The 18,013-nt window shown below is 38.4% G+C and overlaps 1 protein-coding gene across 3 annotated transcripts; it reads right to left on the bottom strand.

Annotated features, from left to right (window-relative positions):
* Positions 1-3,452: 3,452 nt before the first annotated feature.
* On the bottom strand, positions 3,453-17,378 carry LOC146894450 (putative olfactory receptor 10D4). 3 transcript variants are annotated; one of them, XM_085688514.2, is made up of 2 exons: positions 16,779-17,378; positions 3,453-3,800 (listed from the first exon to the last, which is right to left on the bottom strand). In XM_085688514.2, the coding sequence occupies exons 1-2, from the start codon at positions 17,376-17,378 to the stop codon at positions 3,453-3,455; spliced, it is 948 nt and encodes a 315-aa protein (XP_085544640.1). The 3 variants fall into 3 exon arrangements, with proteins under 3 accessions (XP_085544640.1, XP_085544642.1, XP_085544641.1); XM_085688516.2 differs by having other exon boundaries at positions 3,453-3,848; positions 16,845-17,378; XM_085688515.2 differs by lacking the exon at positions 3,453-3,800 and having other exon boundaries at positions 16,443-17,378.
* Between the last annotated feature and the right edge of the window lie 635 nt (positions 17,379-18,013).

The following is an 18,013-nucleotide window of genomic DNA, read 5'->3' as shown; positions in this document are numbered from 1 at the left end:
ACACTAAATAAACTGTACAGGTTATATTTAAGAATATACATGTATGTAATTAACATGCATGTACCAATTTTCTGTGAAAGGAGACATCAGGAAAGTGAAAGAGAAAGGTGGGGTATATAGAAGGATCTGAAGGGAGGAATGAGAAGAAAGAATTTTATTATATATAATCTCAAAAATAAAAGAAAATACAGGCATTAAACCAATGCTCCCTCCTCTTTTGCTTCTTTAGTCTCCGAAAATTTCAATCCCTTACTAACGATCATTCTATTTCATTTTAATAAAAGCAGCTGATTCTAGAATAGAGAATGACTATGTTCATTTTACAATGATTGGCTGCTCACTCTCTTCAAGTACTGCCCATGTGGCTGATGGGTGATACATGCATCAGAACCTCCTTGATGTTCAAATCTGAACAATATTCCTTTATGTATCCATTGTATAATTCATTAAGATGATCCATTCTTAAACTCAGATGTTTTCTGTTCCCAGGCTTTGTGAATAATACTGTTATAAACAGGGAAACACAAATAGCTTTTCAAGATCTTACTTTTGATAATCTTGTATATACAGTGAGAATCAGAATTGATTGATTTGGGGCTGGAAAGATGGCTCAGAGGTTAAGAGCATTGCCTGTTCTTCCTAAGGTCCTGAGTTCAATTCCCAGCGACCACATGGTGGCTCAAAACCATCTGTAATGGGGTCTGGTGCCCTCTACTGGCCTGCAGGCATACACACAGACAGAATATTGTATGCATAATAAATAAATAAATATTAAAAAAGAATTGATTGATTTTATTATAAACTTCTACCACCTAATTTTTAAGGAACTATGATGCTATTTTCATATTGTCTGTTCTATTTTATGTTCTCAACAATACTAGCATAGAAGAGTACAATTTTTCCAAGCACAAAAATCATTATAATTATTTGTATTTTAATAGTTTCCTTTCTAATGGTATGTAACATATATATGTATATATGTACATACACACACTTTTTCTAATGTTGAGAGTTATAATTGAAATTATTTAAAATGTTTGAATCTTTTGGTACAGTAATTAAGGAATTTATTTAAAGGAGGTCAATGAATGAGTTTAAATTGTTCATGTTTAGACTTTCAAATATTTGTAAATTTCTATCATAACTATTCATTAAACATAGAACACTCTTTTGCATAATAAATGTGTTACTAATGTTCTTACTTCTTATGCCAATGAATAGTCAATCCTTCACTTTATGACGGGTGTATCTATACATAGCCCATTGCTATAAAATGTTTCTAGGCACTGGCTATGGTATAAAGGGAAGACATTTACTTAGCTCACAGATATGAAGGTCATAATTACGTATAATTAAAAATTTACAGACGAAAATCATATCAGGAAAATGTGTGTGACCCCAATAAACAACCATAAACAACCTCTTTCTTGCTCTTCTAATTTTGAAAAAAAATGAGAAATTATTTTAATTTGCAATCTTGTTATACATGAAGTAAGAAAACAAGACTCGGAGGGAGAACCAGCTAGATAAGAACAACTGATATTTAGGACATTTCTACAATGAATGTGGTTGTTTTCCCTTATAGGATAGGATGGGAAACTGGTGAACTAAGGGATGTATTAAAGAGGGCAATAGCAGGGATAGGGCAGACAGTGAAATGCAGGAGTAGGAGCTGCTATAACTTCTTGGAACTGCATCTGTAACCTAGGGTCAGTGATTGCCAGTATTCCATGACTGTAGAGATCTGCCAGAAGTACCTGGGTGACATGGTTATGACTAAGTACATGACCACCATACCAAAGGAGTGTGGGAAGGATCTTGTCTACTTTCAGAGCAGAATGTGGTATTTAGTTTTAACCAGATGATTGTGGAGAGGCAATATGCTTGGGAACACTCCCAGAAGAAGTGCTCCTTGGCAAATCAATTTCAAATGTTGTAAGCGACACTCTGCCAGGAACTGCAGTGCACACCACCACAGCGTGAGAATGCTGCCCTTTTGAAATATTAGGAGCTCTTATCTGACAGCTCTGCTGTAGAAATATCTGGACACCAAAGTCATTGTCACCTGAAAATGTTTTAGTCACGACCTGGAACTACAGTGATGCATTTGCCTGAATGACGATGGAGAATTCACTTAGCCAGTTGTATCTGGGGACTTCATGAAGAAGCCACTGGAGTACCCAGCAAAGCAGCTGCTTGTCCTGAGAGATGACCAGCCAAGAGCCCCTGAGTACATCTGTTATGGCCAACTGAAAGTTCCTAAAAGTCACCATTGTGACACTTGTGCCATTTGTGGGGAACACAAAGGCTATTGTCTCCCAAATAGTTTTAAGCTAGAGACTTAGTTTCAGAGTTGAAATGACATCATCATGGAACAATTGATTTTTTTTTAAATGGCACAGCTAGGATCTTAAGTAGCCATGCTCTGAAAACAGCAATTGTGGTCTAGGTGGTAACAGCATCTACCATGTTTTGAAAAAACAAAAACACAAACCCAGCTGTGGTTCCTTCTTGCAATGGCATCAAACAGATAACACAGGATGAAGAAAGGAGGCATCAGACTTGGATCCAGACAAGGTTCAACCACTAATAGATTGCTGTAGGAGACCAGATGTTAACTGCTCTTATTACAGTCCGAGAATTGACAAGATTAAAAACTTAACAGTGATCTATTTGCAGCACTTATTTTCAATTGCTTCCTGACCAATTCATTAATATTATGAGTTCTCTGGCAAGACGATGAGGTGTGTTAAGTTATCAGAGGCCATGAAGGGCAGCTCTGTGAGGGACAATTAGAAACAGGCATCTCTTAGATAAACGGATATATGTTTGAGGGATATAATGCTAATAATACATGTGAGGCTCTCTATCTGTCATATGAGGTTTTTAATACTGAAACTCCCACATAGAAATGGTACAGGTTTGTTCTATAGGAATGATGTGTACATGTATGGAGATGATAGTTGTGAAGAGGGCATCACAGTCACCAGACAATGTCATGCCTTCTAAGTACCTTACATTCTTTGTGAAATAGGGGATCTGAAGTGAATGGGAGCAGAAAATGAGTGTAATTCCATTCAAATAAAGCAGAAGTATGAAATGAGATTGTTTTGCTCCTGGAAAGGGATGAATAATGTCACAACTGTCTCCAATTACTAACCAGAAGGTGTCTGTGAGCTGAGGATTATAGGTATAGGAAATCTCTCTGTTGTTGCTTCCTATGCCCCTTGCTTTCCCTGCCCAGATTTCTGGTGACTACGTCTGTAGTTGGCTATAGAATTACTTCAGAGGACTCAAGGATTTAGAGGCTGAGAAACATAAGTGTTATAGGCATACCACATGTGTTCAGATATTCTATTGTGTACGTATTTATTCATTTTTTATTTAAAGTAAATGAATTGGTGAGTTTGGGTAAGAGACAAAGTTTTGAATATCATTACTAATTTCACAATTCATTTCTGAACAGCATGCATTATATCCTTGAAATCTCTCCTCAAGGACCTCTTCACTTCCTTGTTCCTCAGTGAATAGATTAAAGAGTTCAGCATGGGTGAGACAATATTATTTAATATTTGCACCACAGCACCAAGTAGGGGGTTTGGAGTGTGCTGCAGGTAGATGATAACAGGTCCATAGGCACAGAGGATGGCAGTGAGGTGGGCACTGCAGGTGGAGAATGCTTTCTGCCTGCCCTCTGCTGAACGGATTCTCAGAATGGCAATCCCAATGTGTGCATAAGAGACACACACACTGAAGAGAAGAATCAGAGCCAGAAAGCCAACATTAATGGAACTCACCATCTGAGTCATTCTGCTCTCAGTGCAAGTCAAAGACAAAACTGCAGGAAGGTCACAGATGGAGTGAGTGCACATGACAGAGCCCAGACTAGGTGAACGGAAAGGTAAAATATCTGGAAGTCAGATGAAGACACCCTACAGGAAAGCAGTTATTTTGTTAGCATATGTTCGATTTTTTTTAATCTCAGAATAATTTTAGAGAGTTTATATCTCTGAAAAAGATCTTAGTTCTTTGAGAATTATAGTTAATTAATGTGAATTAACTCTGCTCTCCATTAATCTCAAAGGTTGATTGTTTATGGAATATTTCTTCACTATCCACCATGTGAAGGTACTGTGCTCAGTGTTTATCAGCTGGTTTGATCACATAGCTCGGAAGGATTGGGACTGCATAAAAATCTCCAAAATATCTTTTTAGTTTTGTGAGACATCATTACGGTTGCTGATCATTAGCTTAATGGATATCATCAATTCCTTCCAGTACCCACATGAAGAAAATACTGCTGCTCAGAATAGAGAGGGAAGAAATGCAACCCAGGAACTTAAAGGAACAGACGGGTGGCACTGACAGTTAATATGACTGTGAGACTCCAACCACCACTCCTTCACTTTGCTTTTTCTAAATCTCGTGAAGCAGGGCTCAACTCCTCTGAGAAGCACACACTATGTGAGGAGACTATATGAGGGAGATAAATAGAACCTTCTCAATTTTTATTTGAGGGTAACAAAGTGTGACTAAGAACCCACAAGAAGGTTGGTTTCACTCCTATGCAGGTAAATAGGCATCCTGTAGAGCTGTGTGCTTGCACACCATCGGATCCCAAAATAAATGATGTTCACTCCACAAAGGACGCTGACGTGTTCTACAGCACCACAGAGAACACTGAAGAGGGAGTTGTGCAGCATCTGAAGTCCGTGGAGAACAGTTAGTGAGAAACACAACCTGATTTTAGTCCAGAAAGATAACTGAAGGCCAACTTGCCTATCCAATGAGTTGGTGGGGAAGACTGAGAGTAGGATGCATGAGCAGTCACTTATAAAAGCACGAATGACTTAAAGGCAGCTGTGTCATAGAAAAGCCCATCCCAGCCTGGATAGTGAAACATGAAAGCTGAATTCTGGAGCTCCTGGGGGACTTGTAAGGAGCTAGCTCTGCTGGTCTGAGAGTCTCTTTTCCCCACTGCTTGTTTATTTATTAATGTAACCTTGGGAATGAGGTAGCATAAGTCATACACATTTCAGCTTTCATGGAAAAATGAACTTAAAGGTTTTATTTGCTTTTACTTTTGGAATTTTCATGAAACTAATGAAAAACATGGAAATTATGTGTACTGAGGGACTTAACCAATCATCTTTCTCCTGGCTTCCTCACCCTGGCTGCTAAAATTAAATATATTTCAGTCTCTTTCTCAGAACTTGAAAGAATTAAGTTGTAATCATGTTTCTATATAATTTTATATTACATTTAATTTCTATATTTCTATATAAATATTCATATTATATATATTTATATAAGTATTTCTATAAGGGTTCATGTTAATTGAAAGAGAACATTTTATCCTGATTATCTTCAGTAACATCTCGGTTTATGTACCTATTCTATTGGAAAAAAAAACGTCACATAGCAACTTGTTGCCAGGCAACCACAGGACATTCTCCTGAAACAGCTAGCAAGCTGTCCGAGGCAGGCCTCCCTATTGACATCATTCCATACAAGAACATAAATACATTATCAAATAAGTATTTCTCACACAGCCAAAAATGCATTATCTCATTTATCTCCTCCACTAAATTTTGTCTGGGCATGGTATTTACTCTATCATTGTACAATGAACTACAGAAAAATTACAACCCTGCAAAATATGCCAAATAATATCATGCCAGTTTCATTAAAGTAGAAATGCATTTATTATGATTATGAATATTCTTATTTTTAGAAAAGATATTAAGAGGTAAATATGAATTGTACTCTAGTTATTTCTTAAAGAAACGTAAGTTCCAAATATCTTTCTCTACAGTTGTACAATAACCTAATATGATGTTTGCATATCTTAACTGGGTCATGGTTCATTGTTGCTAGTCTCTGCTTTCATTCATTATTTTACAGGGTGAGGCTTTAATCCTACTTGCAAGCTTCATTGCTCTAACATAGGGACTTTAATTTCTACTTTCCCCGGGGCAGAAATAAGGATTTCATAATACCCACATGCCATCTAAATGTTTTAAAAACAAAAAATGCCCAGACATCTAATAATATTCCAATTCAAATAGTAATCATGTTTTGCTTCTGCATAACTTCTAAGAGAAACATCATGGTTTGGATATATAGACATGCAGGGAGAATTCACAGAAGGGAAAGGAAATGGTGTTGTCAACATTGTCAGGATGCATAACAGGCTTCATGGCTTCCTGGAGCAAAGAACCAAGGATCTGGATTTAGAACTCAGTCTTAACATAATACTGAGAGAGTCAGATGCTTCATATGGCTGTCATACCCAGAAAAATACTCAAAGATAGATGCTTTATTCTCTCAGAGAGAGAGAAGTACAAAAACTCATGTTACATGTGTTGAAATTAGTCAAATATTTAAACTGTGACATCATAGTATCTGTGTTTCCCACTTTATTCCTTATTGTGTATATTTCTCTTATTTTCACTTTCTTTTGGGGGTGGGGGTGGGGGTGGGAATTGGTGACAGGGTTTCTCTGTAGCTTTGAAGCCTGTCCTGGAACTAGCTCCTGTAGATCAGGCTGGCCTCGAATTCACAGAAATTCACCTGCCTCTGCCTCCCGAGTGCTGGGATTAAAGGCGTGCACCACCACCGCCTGCTTGTTTTCCTTTTTATTATTTAACATGATTTTATTTTTTTCAAAGTTTATTAAATTATAAAAGTTTCCATTTCTGCCCCTACTCCAAACACCCTCCCATTCCCCCCACTCCCTTTCCTCCTCCCTCTCCATCCCTAAGAGCAGTCGTTCCTGCCCTGTGAGATTGGCTACAAAAGAGGATCTAACATTCTGCTGTTTACAAGAAACACATGTCAACCACAAAGATAGACATCTACTCAGAGTAAAGGGTTGGGAAAAGGTTTTCCAAGCAAACGGACCTAAGAAACAAGTGGGGCGTGGCCATTCTAATATCTAACAAAACTGACTTCAAACTAAAATCAATCAGAAGAGATGGAGAAAGACATTTTATACTCATAACAGGAACAATTAATCAGGAGGAAGTCTCAATCCTGAATATCTATGCCCCTAATATAAAAGCACCCACTTATGTAAAAGAAAAACTTTTAGAACTCAAGGCAGTCACCAAACCACACATACTAATAGTAGGAGACTTCAACACACCTCTCTCACCAATGGACAGGTCAATCAAACAGAAACTCAACAGAGAAATAAGAGAATTACTAGAGGTAATGAATCAAATGGACTTAACAGATATCTATAGAACATTCCACCCAAAAAGGAAAGAATATACCTTCTTCTCTGCAGCTCATGGAACCTTCTCGAAAATTGACCACATACTCGGTAACAAAGCAAAATTCCATAGATACAAAAAAATATTAGTAACCACCTGTGTCTTGTCGGATCACCACGGAATAAAGTTAGAATTCAATAACAATTCTAACACCAGAAAGCCTACAAACGTGTGGAAGTTGAACAGTCAACTACTGAATCATCCCTGGGTCAAGGAAGAAATAAAGAAAGAAGTTAAAGTTTTCCTTGAATTTAATGAAAATAAAGACACAACATACTCAAATCTATGGGACACAATGAAAGCAGTGCTAAGAGGAAAGTTCATAGCACTAAGTGCTCAATTAAAGAAAACGGAGAAAACACATATTGGAGACTTAACAGCACACCTGAAATCTCTGGAAAAAAAAGAAGCAGACTCTCCCAGGAGGAGTAGAATATTGGAAATAATCAAACTGAGGGTTGAAATCAACAAAATAGAAACACAGAAAACAATCCAAAAAATCAACGAAACAAAATTGGTTCTTGGAGAAAATCAACAAGATTGACAAACCGCTAGCCAAACTAATCAATCGGCAGAGTGAGAACACTCAAATTAATAAGATCAGAAATGAAAAGGGGGACATAACAACAGACATAGAGGAAATTCAGAGAATCATCAGATCTTACTACGAAAGTTTATATGCCACGAAGTTGGAAAATGTACGAGAAATAGATTGGTTTTTAGATAAATACCATTTTCCAAAGTTAAATCAAGACCAGGTGAACAATCTAAATAGACCTGTTAGTCACAAAGAATTAGAAGCGGTTATCAAAAACTTCCCGACCAAAAAAAGCCCAGGGCCAGATGGTTTCAATGCAGAATTCTACAAGAACTTTCAAGAAGAGCTGATACCTATACTCCTTAAGGTATTTCACAATATAGAAACAGAAGAGTCTTTGCCAAACTCTTTTTATGAAGCTACAGTTACCCTGATACGAAAACCACATAAAGACACAACCAAGAAAGAGAATTCCAGGCCAATCTCACTCATGAACATCGACGCAAAAATTTTCAACAAAATCCTGGCAAACCGATTCCAAGAACACATTAGAAATATTATCCATTATGATCAAGTAGGCTTCATTCCAGAGATGCAAGACTGGTTCAACATACGCAAATCCATCAATGTAATCCATCATATAAATAAACTGAAAGAAAAAAACCATATGATCATCTCATTAGATGCTGAAAAAGCATTTGACAAAATCCAACATACCTTTATGATAAAGGTGTTTGAGAGATTGGGGATACAAGGATCATACCTAAATATAATAAAAGCTATTTACAGCAAGCCAACAGATAACATCAAACTGAACGGAGAGAAACTCAAAGCCATTCCATTGAAATCAGGAACAAGACAAGGCTGTCCACTCTCCCCATACCTTTTCAATATAGTGCTAGAAGTTCTAGCAATAGCAATATGACAACATAAGGAGATCAAGTGGATTAGAATTGGAAAGGAAGAAGTTAAACTCTCGTTATTTGCAGACGATATGATAGTATACATGAGCGACCCCAAAAACTCTACCAAAGAACTCCTACAGCTGATAAACACCTTTAGTAATTTAGTAATTTAGTAATGTGGCAGGATACAAGATCAACTCCAAAAAATCAGTTGCCCTCCTATACACAAAGGATAAAGAAGCAGGGAGAAACTTCACCTTTCACGATAGCCACAAATAGCATAAAATATCTTGGGATAACTCTGACCAAGGAAGTGAAAGACCTATTTGACAAGAACTTTAAGTATTTGAAGAAAGAAATTGAGGAGGATACCAGAAAATGGAAAGATCTCCCTTGCTCTTGGATTGGGAGGATCAACGTAGTAAAAATGGCAATTCTACCAAGAGCAATCTATAGATTCAATGCAATCCCCATCAAAATCCCATCAAACTTCTTCACAGACCTTGAGAGAATAATAATTAATTTTATATGGAAAAACAAAAAACCCAGGATAGCCAAAACAATCTTATATAATAACGGAACGTCTGGAGGTATAAACATCCCTGACTTCAAACTCTATTACACAGCTACAGTATTGAAAACAGCTTGGTACTGGCATAAGAACAGAGAAGTCGACCTATGGAATCGAATAGAAGACTCAGATATTAACCCACAAGCCTATGAACACTTGATTTTCAACAAGGGGGCTAAAGGTATGCAATGGAAGAAGGAAAGCATCTTTAACAAATGGTGCTGGCATAACTGGATGTCAACCTGTAGAAGAATGAAAGTAGATCCCTATCTATCACCATGCACAAAAATCAAGTCCAAATGGATTAAAGACCTCAACATTAATCTGACCACTTTGAACCAAATAGAAGAGAAAGTGGGAAGTAGTCTACAAGACATAGGCACAGGAGACCACTTCCTAGGTAGAACCCCAGTAGCACAGACAATAAGAGAATCAATGAATAAATGGGATCTCCTGAAACTGAGAAGCTTCTGTAAAGCAAAGGACACTGTCAGTAAGACAAAAAGGCTACCTTCTGACTGGGAGAAGATCTTCACCAACCCCTCATCAGATAAAGACCTGATCTCCAAAATATACAAAGAACTCAAGAAACTAGACAATAATACTCTAATTAACCCAATTTAAAAAATGGGGTGCTGATCTGAATAGAGAATTCTCAAAAGAAGAACTCCGAATGCCAAAAGACACTTAAGGTCATGCTCAACCTCCTTAGCGATCAGGGAAATGTAAATCAAAACAACTATGAGATACCATTTTACACCGGTCAGATTAGCTAAAGTCAAAAACACCAATGATAGCCTATGCTGGAGAGGATGTCGAGAGAGGGGAACTCTCATCCATTGTCGGTGGGAATGCAAACTTGTGCAGCCACTGTGGAAATCAGTGTGGCGATTTCTCAGGAAACTGGGAGTCAACCTCCCTCAAGACCCAGCAATTCCACTCCTGGGAGTATACGCAAGAGATGCCCTATCATACCACAAAAGCATTTGTTCAACTATGTTCATAGCAGCACTATTTGTAATAGTCAGAACCTGGAAACAACCTAGGTTTCAATAGAAGAAATAGAATTGAATATAACCATTCAATAGAAGAATGGTTAAAGAAGGTGTGGAACATATATACACTAGAGTTTTACTCAGCGGTAAAAAACAATGACATCTTGAATTTTGCATGCAAATGGATGGACATAGAAACGCTTTACTGAGTGAGGTAAGCCAGACCCAAAAAGAGGAATATGGTATGTATTCACTCATAAGTGGATTCTAGCCATAATTAAAGGTCTTTGAGCCTATTATTCGAGATCCTAGAGAAGCTAAATAAGAAGGTGAACCTGAAGAAAATCTTGTACTTATCCTCCTGGAGATTGGAAATAGACAAGAGTACCAGGTAACCTCGGGTGCATGGGGGGGGTGGGTGGGAGGTTTGTTGGAAGGGGAGAGGGTTAGAGAGAAGGGAGTAGGGGAGGAATGGGGAAAACTCGGGGGACTGAGATGGGGGGAGGGAGGAAGGATGGATATGGGATCAGGGAAGAATATATCTCAACTAAGGGAGTCATTTTAGGGTTTACAAGAGACTTGATTATAAATGGGATCCCAGATCCAAGGAGAGATCCCCAGATTGTTCTCTGGACAGAGGAGAGGGTGCCTGAACTGGCCTTGGCCTATAACCATACTGATGAAGATTTTGCTTATCACCATAGATCCTTCATCCGACGATGGATGGCGATACAGACGGAGACCCACATTGCAGCACCGGACTGAGCCCCCGATGGTCCAAATGAGGAGCAGAAGGAGGACGAACATGAAAAAAAAAAAAACTAAGGACCGCGAGGGGTGCGATCACCCACTGATACAAGGGGACTGATCTAATAAGAGTTCACCAAGGCCAGTTGGACTGGGACTGAAGGAGCACGTGATCCAACCAGATTTTCTGAATGTGGCCGGATTCTCTGAATGTGGCTGGCCCGGAGCCTTTCTGAAAAGCCATTGACAATGACACTGGGACTTGTTTCCTCTGCATATACAAGATTTTTGGGATCCAGTCTGTTTGGATACTCATCTTCCTGGACCTGGAGGGAGGGGGGAGGAACTTGAACTTCCCACAGGACTGGAAGCCCTGACTGCTCTTAGGGATGGAGAGGGAGGAGGATGGGGAGGGGAGGAGTGGGAGGGTATTGGGAGGAGGGGCGGAAATGGAAACTTTCATAATTTAATAAACTTTGAAAAAAAAGTAGATTCAATAATTTACCTTTCTATTTTACCATATTTATATCCCCTTTTTCTTTTTCTTCCTTTTGTCCATCCTTTCCTTCCGTTTTTCTTCCTTCCTTCCTCTCTTTCTTCCTTCCTTTCCTTTTTGATTTCTTTATTTCTTTCTTTTATGGATTTTTATAGACAGGGCTTCTCAGTAGCTATGGAGCCTGTCCTGAAACTTGCTCTGTAGAGTAGGCTGACCTTGATCTCACAAAGATCTGCCTGCTTCTCCCTTCTGAGTGATGGGATTAAAAGTGTTCCACCACCACTTAGCCTTTTATTATTATTTTTCAAAACAAGAGCCTTGAAAATAATTCCCTTTGTTTAGCCTTTTTCCTGACCATTGTCCATAACAACTTGTGACCAACACATTAAACACAGACAAACATTCATAACCCATTTTGGAAGTGGGGGAAATTGTGCATAGTTTTCTAGACTACTTCCTGCTGTTTGTGGGCATAATCTTATGGGGACCCAAAAAAAATTAAGATAAAGGCCAAGTCCTTACTGAAGTATTCTGTGTGGCTGGATCATTTCAGCCAGCAGTCTTGAAGCTGTCCCGGATGTAGAACTCAGAGGAAACTGCAACAAATATACTCTGAAATGTTGAATCATCTGGGTAATTTTTTCCCATTGGAGATGTTTTAGGGGGAATTCTTTGATCAAACCTTAGTTTTCTTAACTCAGAATGAGTTCATAGCCACTCAGACCTTACTTTTCTTTACCAAGAACGAATCTTCAGAAACTCATTTCCTGTGGAAACAAAAGCAAAACTTCTTTTCTAAAGTAATATATCTTTTGACTTAAATTTTGTAGTCAAGGTATTTTGATCAAACTTTATTTTTCATAATCAGAATGGATCCACAGCCTTTCACTTCCTGTGGAAACAAAAGCAAAACTTCCTTTTCAAAGTAACATATCTTTTAATTAAATTTTGAAGTCAAGGCATTTCTAAAGTATATAAATAGAATTAATCCAGCATCATTTATAATCAAAAGTCTTTTAGAAGATGTTGCTCCTTCCTCAGCAGTCAAATAATTCAAAGAGAACACAATAGCATACAGTATCCAGACTCTCTGTGTGTTTTTCATCTTTCCATGAAAGCTAAGCTGGGACAGAAGGAAGCTGGGAGCATTAGTTTATCTCCTGACCCAGGTACCTGGGTTTGGGTTCTGATTCTTACAACTGTAACTCCAATCACAGCCCTGACTTGGGCTGGTGGCTAAAAGCCTCAGACAAATGGCTTTTTCATAAATTCGTGCCACAAAAAGTTGGGTGCCAAATGAAGTATGGTTAATAATAATAAGCTCAGGGTCAAAAACTGGGGTTCATCCTGAAGATCTGAAAAGCAAAACAGCCAGTCACTAGCTCTTACCTAGATATCAGTCTGAAATGGCAATCCTGCCTCCTGGAATCTCAAAATGAGACTGTGTTGAGAGCTGTTTCCTCTTGTTTTATAACCACTGTGGCTACTGGGATTAATGGTGTGTATTACTATAACCTGGTCTGTAAGGCTGACCAGTGGGACTGATTTACTCTCAAATCTTTGGGCAGTTTTTATTTATTATAATACAATTGAAATGCCTCTACAATTACTGGTGTAGGAGAGGTGACCCAGAAAATATGGGTCTAAGAAACATGATCTTCCCCTCGCCTGAGATGGGTGATGGTCCAGACTGCACAGTTATTATCCAGACCCACATCCTGGACCATGGGTTGGTTCACCCTAACATCTACCCCATCTATGGCCTGCTGGAGCACCTGAATGCTCTGGTCCTGAGGAAGGATAAACATTAACTGCAGGATTTCATGACTCAGGGCAAGAGCAGTGTATCCATGAGGAATTATGTTGTATCAGAGGCCTTGAACCAGATCAAAGACTCATTGCAATGAATATCTTGCAGGTAGGGCCGGATACCGTGTGGCACACTACAGCTCCCAATGCCACTGGCATGAACAAAGAGGTGTTGGAAAGACTAAGGATCCAGGTGCCTTTTTTGTTTGTTTACTTGTTTGTTTTGTTTTCAATTTAATTATGGGAGACCATGCTGCAGCGGTGAGTGACAGTTATGGAGGGACTGGGAAGTGAGTGGGATTGGAATACATGATGTGAAATTTCCTAAGAATTAATAAAAAAGAATATGGGTTTTTTGTTTTGTTTTGTTTTAAAGGCCACATGGGGCACAAATGGCAGGATCAAATGCATAACTGGCGAGATCCCTAGATGCTGGGCATATAGCTACAGGTTTAGTGTTTGTCCTGTTGAATAGTCTGGCTTCCCTCCTTTGTTTTCTTTCATTTCTTTGTTTTGGAATTGGAATGTTTCTTGTGCCTCTATAAGTAGCAACTCTGTCATTTTGGATTTATATGGGCTTACTTTCTTGAGCCTAGACACAGATCATCACAGCAGGGACTTGATCTTTTGACCAATGTGGAAACTGAATGCAGGGGGAATAAGAAGGGAGGGTAGACTGTGATCGGGATGTATTGTATAAGAGGAGAATCTATTTAATACTAATAAATAGTATTTTATTTATTAGTTAATAGTTAAATAGTTATTAGTTTAATAGTTAAAAATAACCCAACAAAAAAAACCACAAGAAAATGGTTATAGAGATAATAAGTGGAGTTGTAATTATTAGATGGGTATGGGACATTGAATGAAAGGGCAATGATGTCAAATTTAGAATATGTGGTCTCATACACTAACATTATTACTCCTGGTGGGAATTTTAGGCTATTCATCTTGAGGAAGTAGTTCATTGGGCAGTGTTTTAAGGCTTGCACCATGCCACAATCCCTGTCATTCTCTACTTCTGCCCTCTGCCCAGCACAAAGTGAATTCCTTCTACCACATATTACTGGTTTATGATTGCGTTACAACCCCATGCACACAGAATCAAGTGACCTTGCAATGAAGACTCTATAACTATAAGCTCAAACAAATATAACACCTTCGTAAATTTGTATTATCAGGTATTGTGATCACAGATATGGAAAGACAAGTAATGCAAGTGGCCTAAGAACATTGTTAAGGACAGACAGAGATGGATGATGGAATCCTTGAGGTGAGACTCTGAGAATTTGGGGTAAATTGTTGCTCTTCTATTCCTATAGCACCTAGTTTAGAAAATCAGTCATAGGAACACATTACCCAAAGAGCTTGAGAGTGAAGTATGAAGACTTGATAATCTAGTGAGTTGTGTGATCTTGTAGTATTGATATCGACAAACTAAAATTGTTAGTGGAACATACACAAAAGTTATTTTCCAATACATGTTGTCAGTAAGACAAAATTTAGTAGTGTTTCAAAGGGTCTGATATGAACCTACTCATCCTTTGATTATAACAACAACTCTGCACTCAATGCTGAGGTTTATATCCTGGAATCCAGAAACTTCTGACTTGGACCCTATTGCTGGCATTTCTGCAATTCACCCTGATTTTGTCCCTTGTTCCCTACACACTAAAAACAAAACAAAACAAAAAAATCTGTTATTTACTTAACCAGTACTTTTTGCTATAATTTTTCCCAGTATTTGTCTCTGGCTGGCAATAGGCAAGTATCAGATAAATGGTTTTTATTTGAAAGTTAACTAGGATTATATGTAAAGGAGAGAGCAATAGTATTCTTCTCTCCCATTATTATTTACCATTTGGCATCAGTTCCTCTATCCATACTCCCATGTACCCAAACAGTCCAAAATTTTGAGATACCCATATGCATTTACAGTTAGTATTTTAGTCTTGATAGGGGGCAATACATGCTGTCTTACCCAAGAGAATCTTGGTCATTTGATGTATTTTTCATTTCCCTTAAAGGGAATTGTCTTTCTCTGAATGGAAGATTTTGTCTACTTCCTCTCATTAGTCAGGCTCACAGCTCAACAAAGTGGGTATGAGCTTTACTAAGTTTGATAGAATCCTGTGTTGATAGAAAGAGTTGAGCTCAGTCCTTTAGGAAAGCTAGTTATCTGTAGAAATCCAATTAATACTAGAATATAATTTATTATATTGGAACATCATTATTCAGTAACACTACTATAGGTGGTCTCCAACTCCCAATCATTTTGCTTAGCACATTCTATTTCATGATGATGTAAAAGTAGTATACAGGAAATAGGAACTACACATCACAGTCTGAATTTTGATCTTCTTACAAGGTAAGTGTCATGCTCTTTCACAATATAAGACAATGGAAGATACATTGAATTCTCAGTCACGTAATCACTACTGTAACTTGACTGAGGCTGTATGCTGTACTGTGTTGTCAGGATACTAAAATAGTACATACACATTTCATCATGACTACAATATGTTCCTCAGGGAGCATGCATGAGTTGTTAGCATTTAATAATAAAATAGACCCTGCACTGGATGATCCACTGTAGATAAAATTACACTAAATATTCTGGGCATATGTAAAGTAGGCACAGCTACATTGTGAGGAATCACAATTAAAGAGTTAGAAGAATAACAAATACTTGAGGAATAGTGATGGTTATAGAGCATGCACACAACACAAAAATCAGGACAGGAGGGCCAGTTGGTCCTTGCCCCTGGGAGAACTCTGTGCCTTTGAGGCCGCGCTGGTCAACACAGCTAGAACAGCCAAGGCTATATAAAGAAATCCTGTCCACCTCTCCCCCAAAAAGAAAATCAAAAGTGGATCTGCTAAAAAACTTTGTCACTTATATTTTATTGTAAAACACAGTGAGATATAAAATAAGTCTTTATCTTCAAACAGTGAAGGAAGTGGTAAATTAATGTAATCTATATTTTATTTAAATATGACTTGGATATTATGGATGCCAATCTGCATTACAAAATAAGTTGAAGATTCAAATATGTCCTATTAAATGGTGAATCAGACTTTATTCAGCTATAATTTTGATATTTTCATTTATTTTCAAGATTGAGACACTTCCTATAAAATACATGCCTGAGAGCCGCTTTCACTTCCTTATTCCTCAGGCTGTAAATCACTGGGTTGAGTGTGGGTGTCACAAGATTATTCAAAATTTGAATAATTGCACTGAATAATGGACTGGGATTGGGCTGCAGGTAGATGATGATGACAGGTCCATAAACACAGATGATGGCAGTGAGGTGGGCACTGCAGGTGGAAAACGCTTTCTGCCTTCCTTCTTTGGAGCGGATTTTTGAAATAGAGATCCCAATTCGAGTGTAGGACACAACAATGAGAAAAAAACAAATGAGAGACAGAAGACCAACATTTGTAAAGCCTACCTTCTGTGCTAGAGAGGGGTCCTCACAAGCCAGCAGTAACACGGCAGGCATGTCACAGAAGTAATAATCCACCTCACTGGGTCCACAGTAGGGCAACTGGAAAGTGAGGGAAGTTAGGATAACAGAGTGCACACAGCCACTCATCCAGGTCCCTGTGGACAAGACACAGCACACTCTGTGGTTCATGATGACTGTGTATCTCAGAGGGAAGCATATGGCAACAAAGCGGTCATAGGCCATCACTGTGTACAGGAAACACAACGTACAACCCAGACAATGATAGAAAAAGTGTTGTACAACACAGCCCTGGAAAGAGATTCCTCGACCCTCTCCTGAAAGATATGACAACATCTTTGGAGCTGTAGTGGAACAGAAACCCAAGTCAAAGATGGAGAGGTTTCCCAAGAAAAAGTACATGGGAGTGTGGAGTCGCTGGGAGGATATGATTGCAGTAAGGATGAGGAAGTTTCCCAGGAGGGCACAGGCATACAGTGCTGAGAACAGGAAGAGCAGGACCTTCTCCAGGCCTGCTGTCTCAGGGATGCCCAGCAAAGTGAATTCTGTCACCATAGTGTAGTTTGTCATGTTTATAGAAGAATCAGCTCCTGAGACTCTGTGGGAAGAAATTCTTGGTAAAATTTATAATATATATTCGATTTGGATGATATTAAATCACTAGAGTGGAATACAAAAGGCAATGATATTTACAGAGAAATGTTCAACACAGAATTTCCCTCCTGCCAATGAGCTATCTTTCTGTCGTTAGGCTTTTAATTGCAGATAAAGCACCTTAAAAGTCTCAATCAGATGGTAAATTACACAGCGATTGTAGATAGTATTCTCACCAATCTCACCCAGAAAGTAATTTCCAAGGCTACTCTACTCTGCTCTCTAGTTCATAAGAATGATCCCATTCCATATGCTCTATTGTGATTCTAAAATAACTACAAAGTCTCCAGAAATAGACCTTGTAGGAAGCGTAAGGGCGTGGCAAGGTGGGAGGGGGATAAGATGGAGTAGGGAGTGAGCACGATCAGGGTGCATCACATACAGATTGAAAGTGTCAGTTAACAAATTTAATGAGTGAGACATTGTCACTTTACAATCACATCAGTACCTAGCTTCCGGGACTGAGGTGAATGAGGATCAGAATCTACAACATTTATGACAAAATGATAACAGCAAAGGATATACCTCACAATTTTAAGTTTGAAGTGTGA

Source organism: Myodes glareolus, chromosome 4 (genome assembly GCF_982192425.1).
Source record: "Myodes glareolus chromosome 4, mMyoGla1.1, whole genome shotgun sequence".
NCBI classification, from domain to species: Eukaryota; Metazoa; Chordata; class Mammalia; order Rodentia; family Cricetidae; genus Myodes; species Myodes glareolus.
The sequence above is the reverse complement of the archived record's forward strand: the minus strand, read 5'-3'. Positions and strand labels throughout refer to the sequence as shown.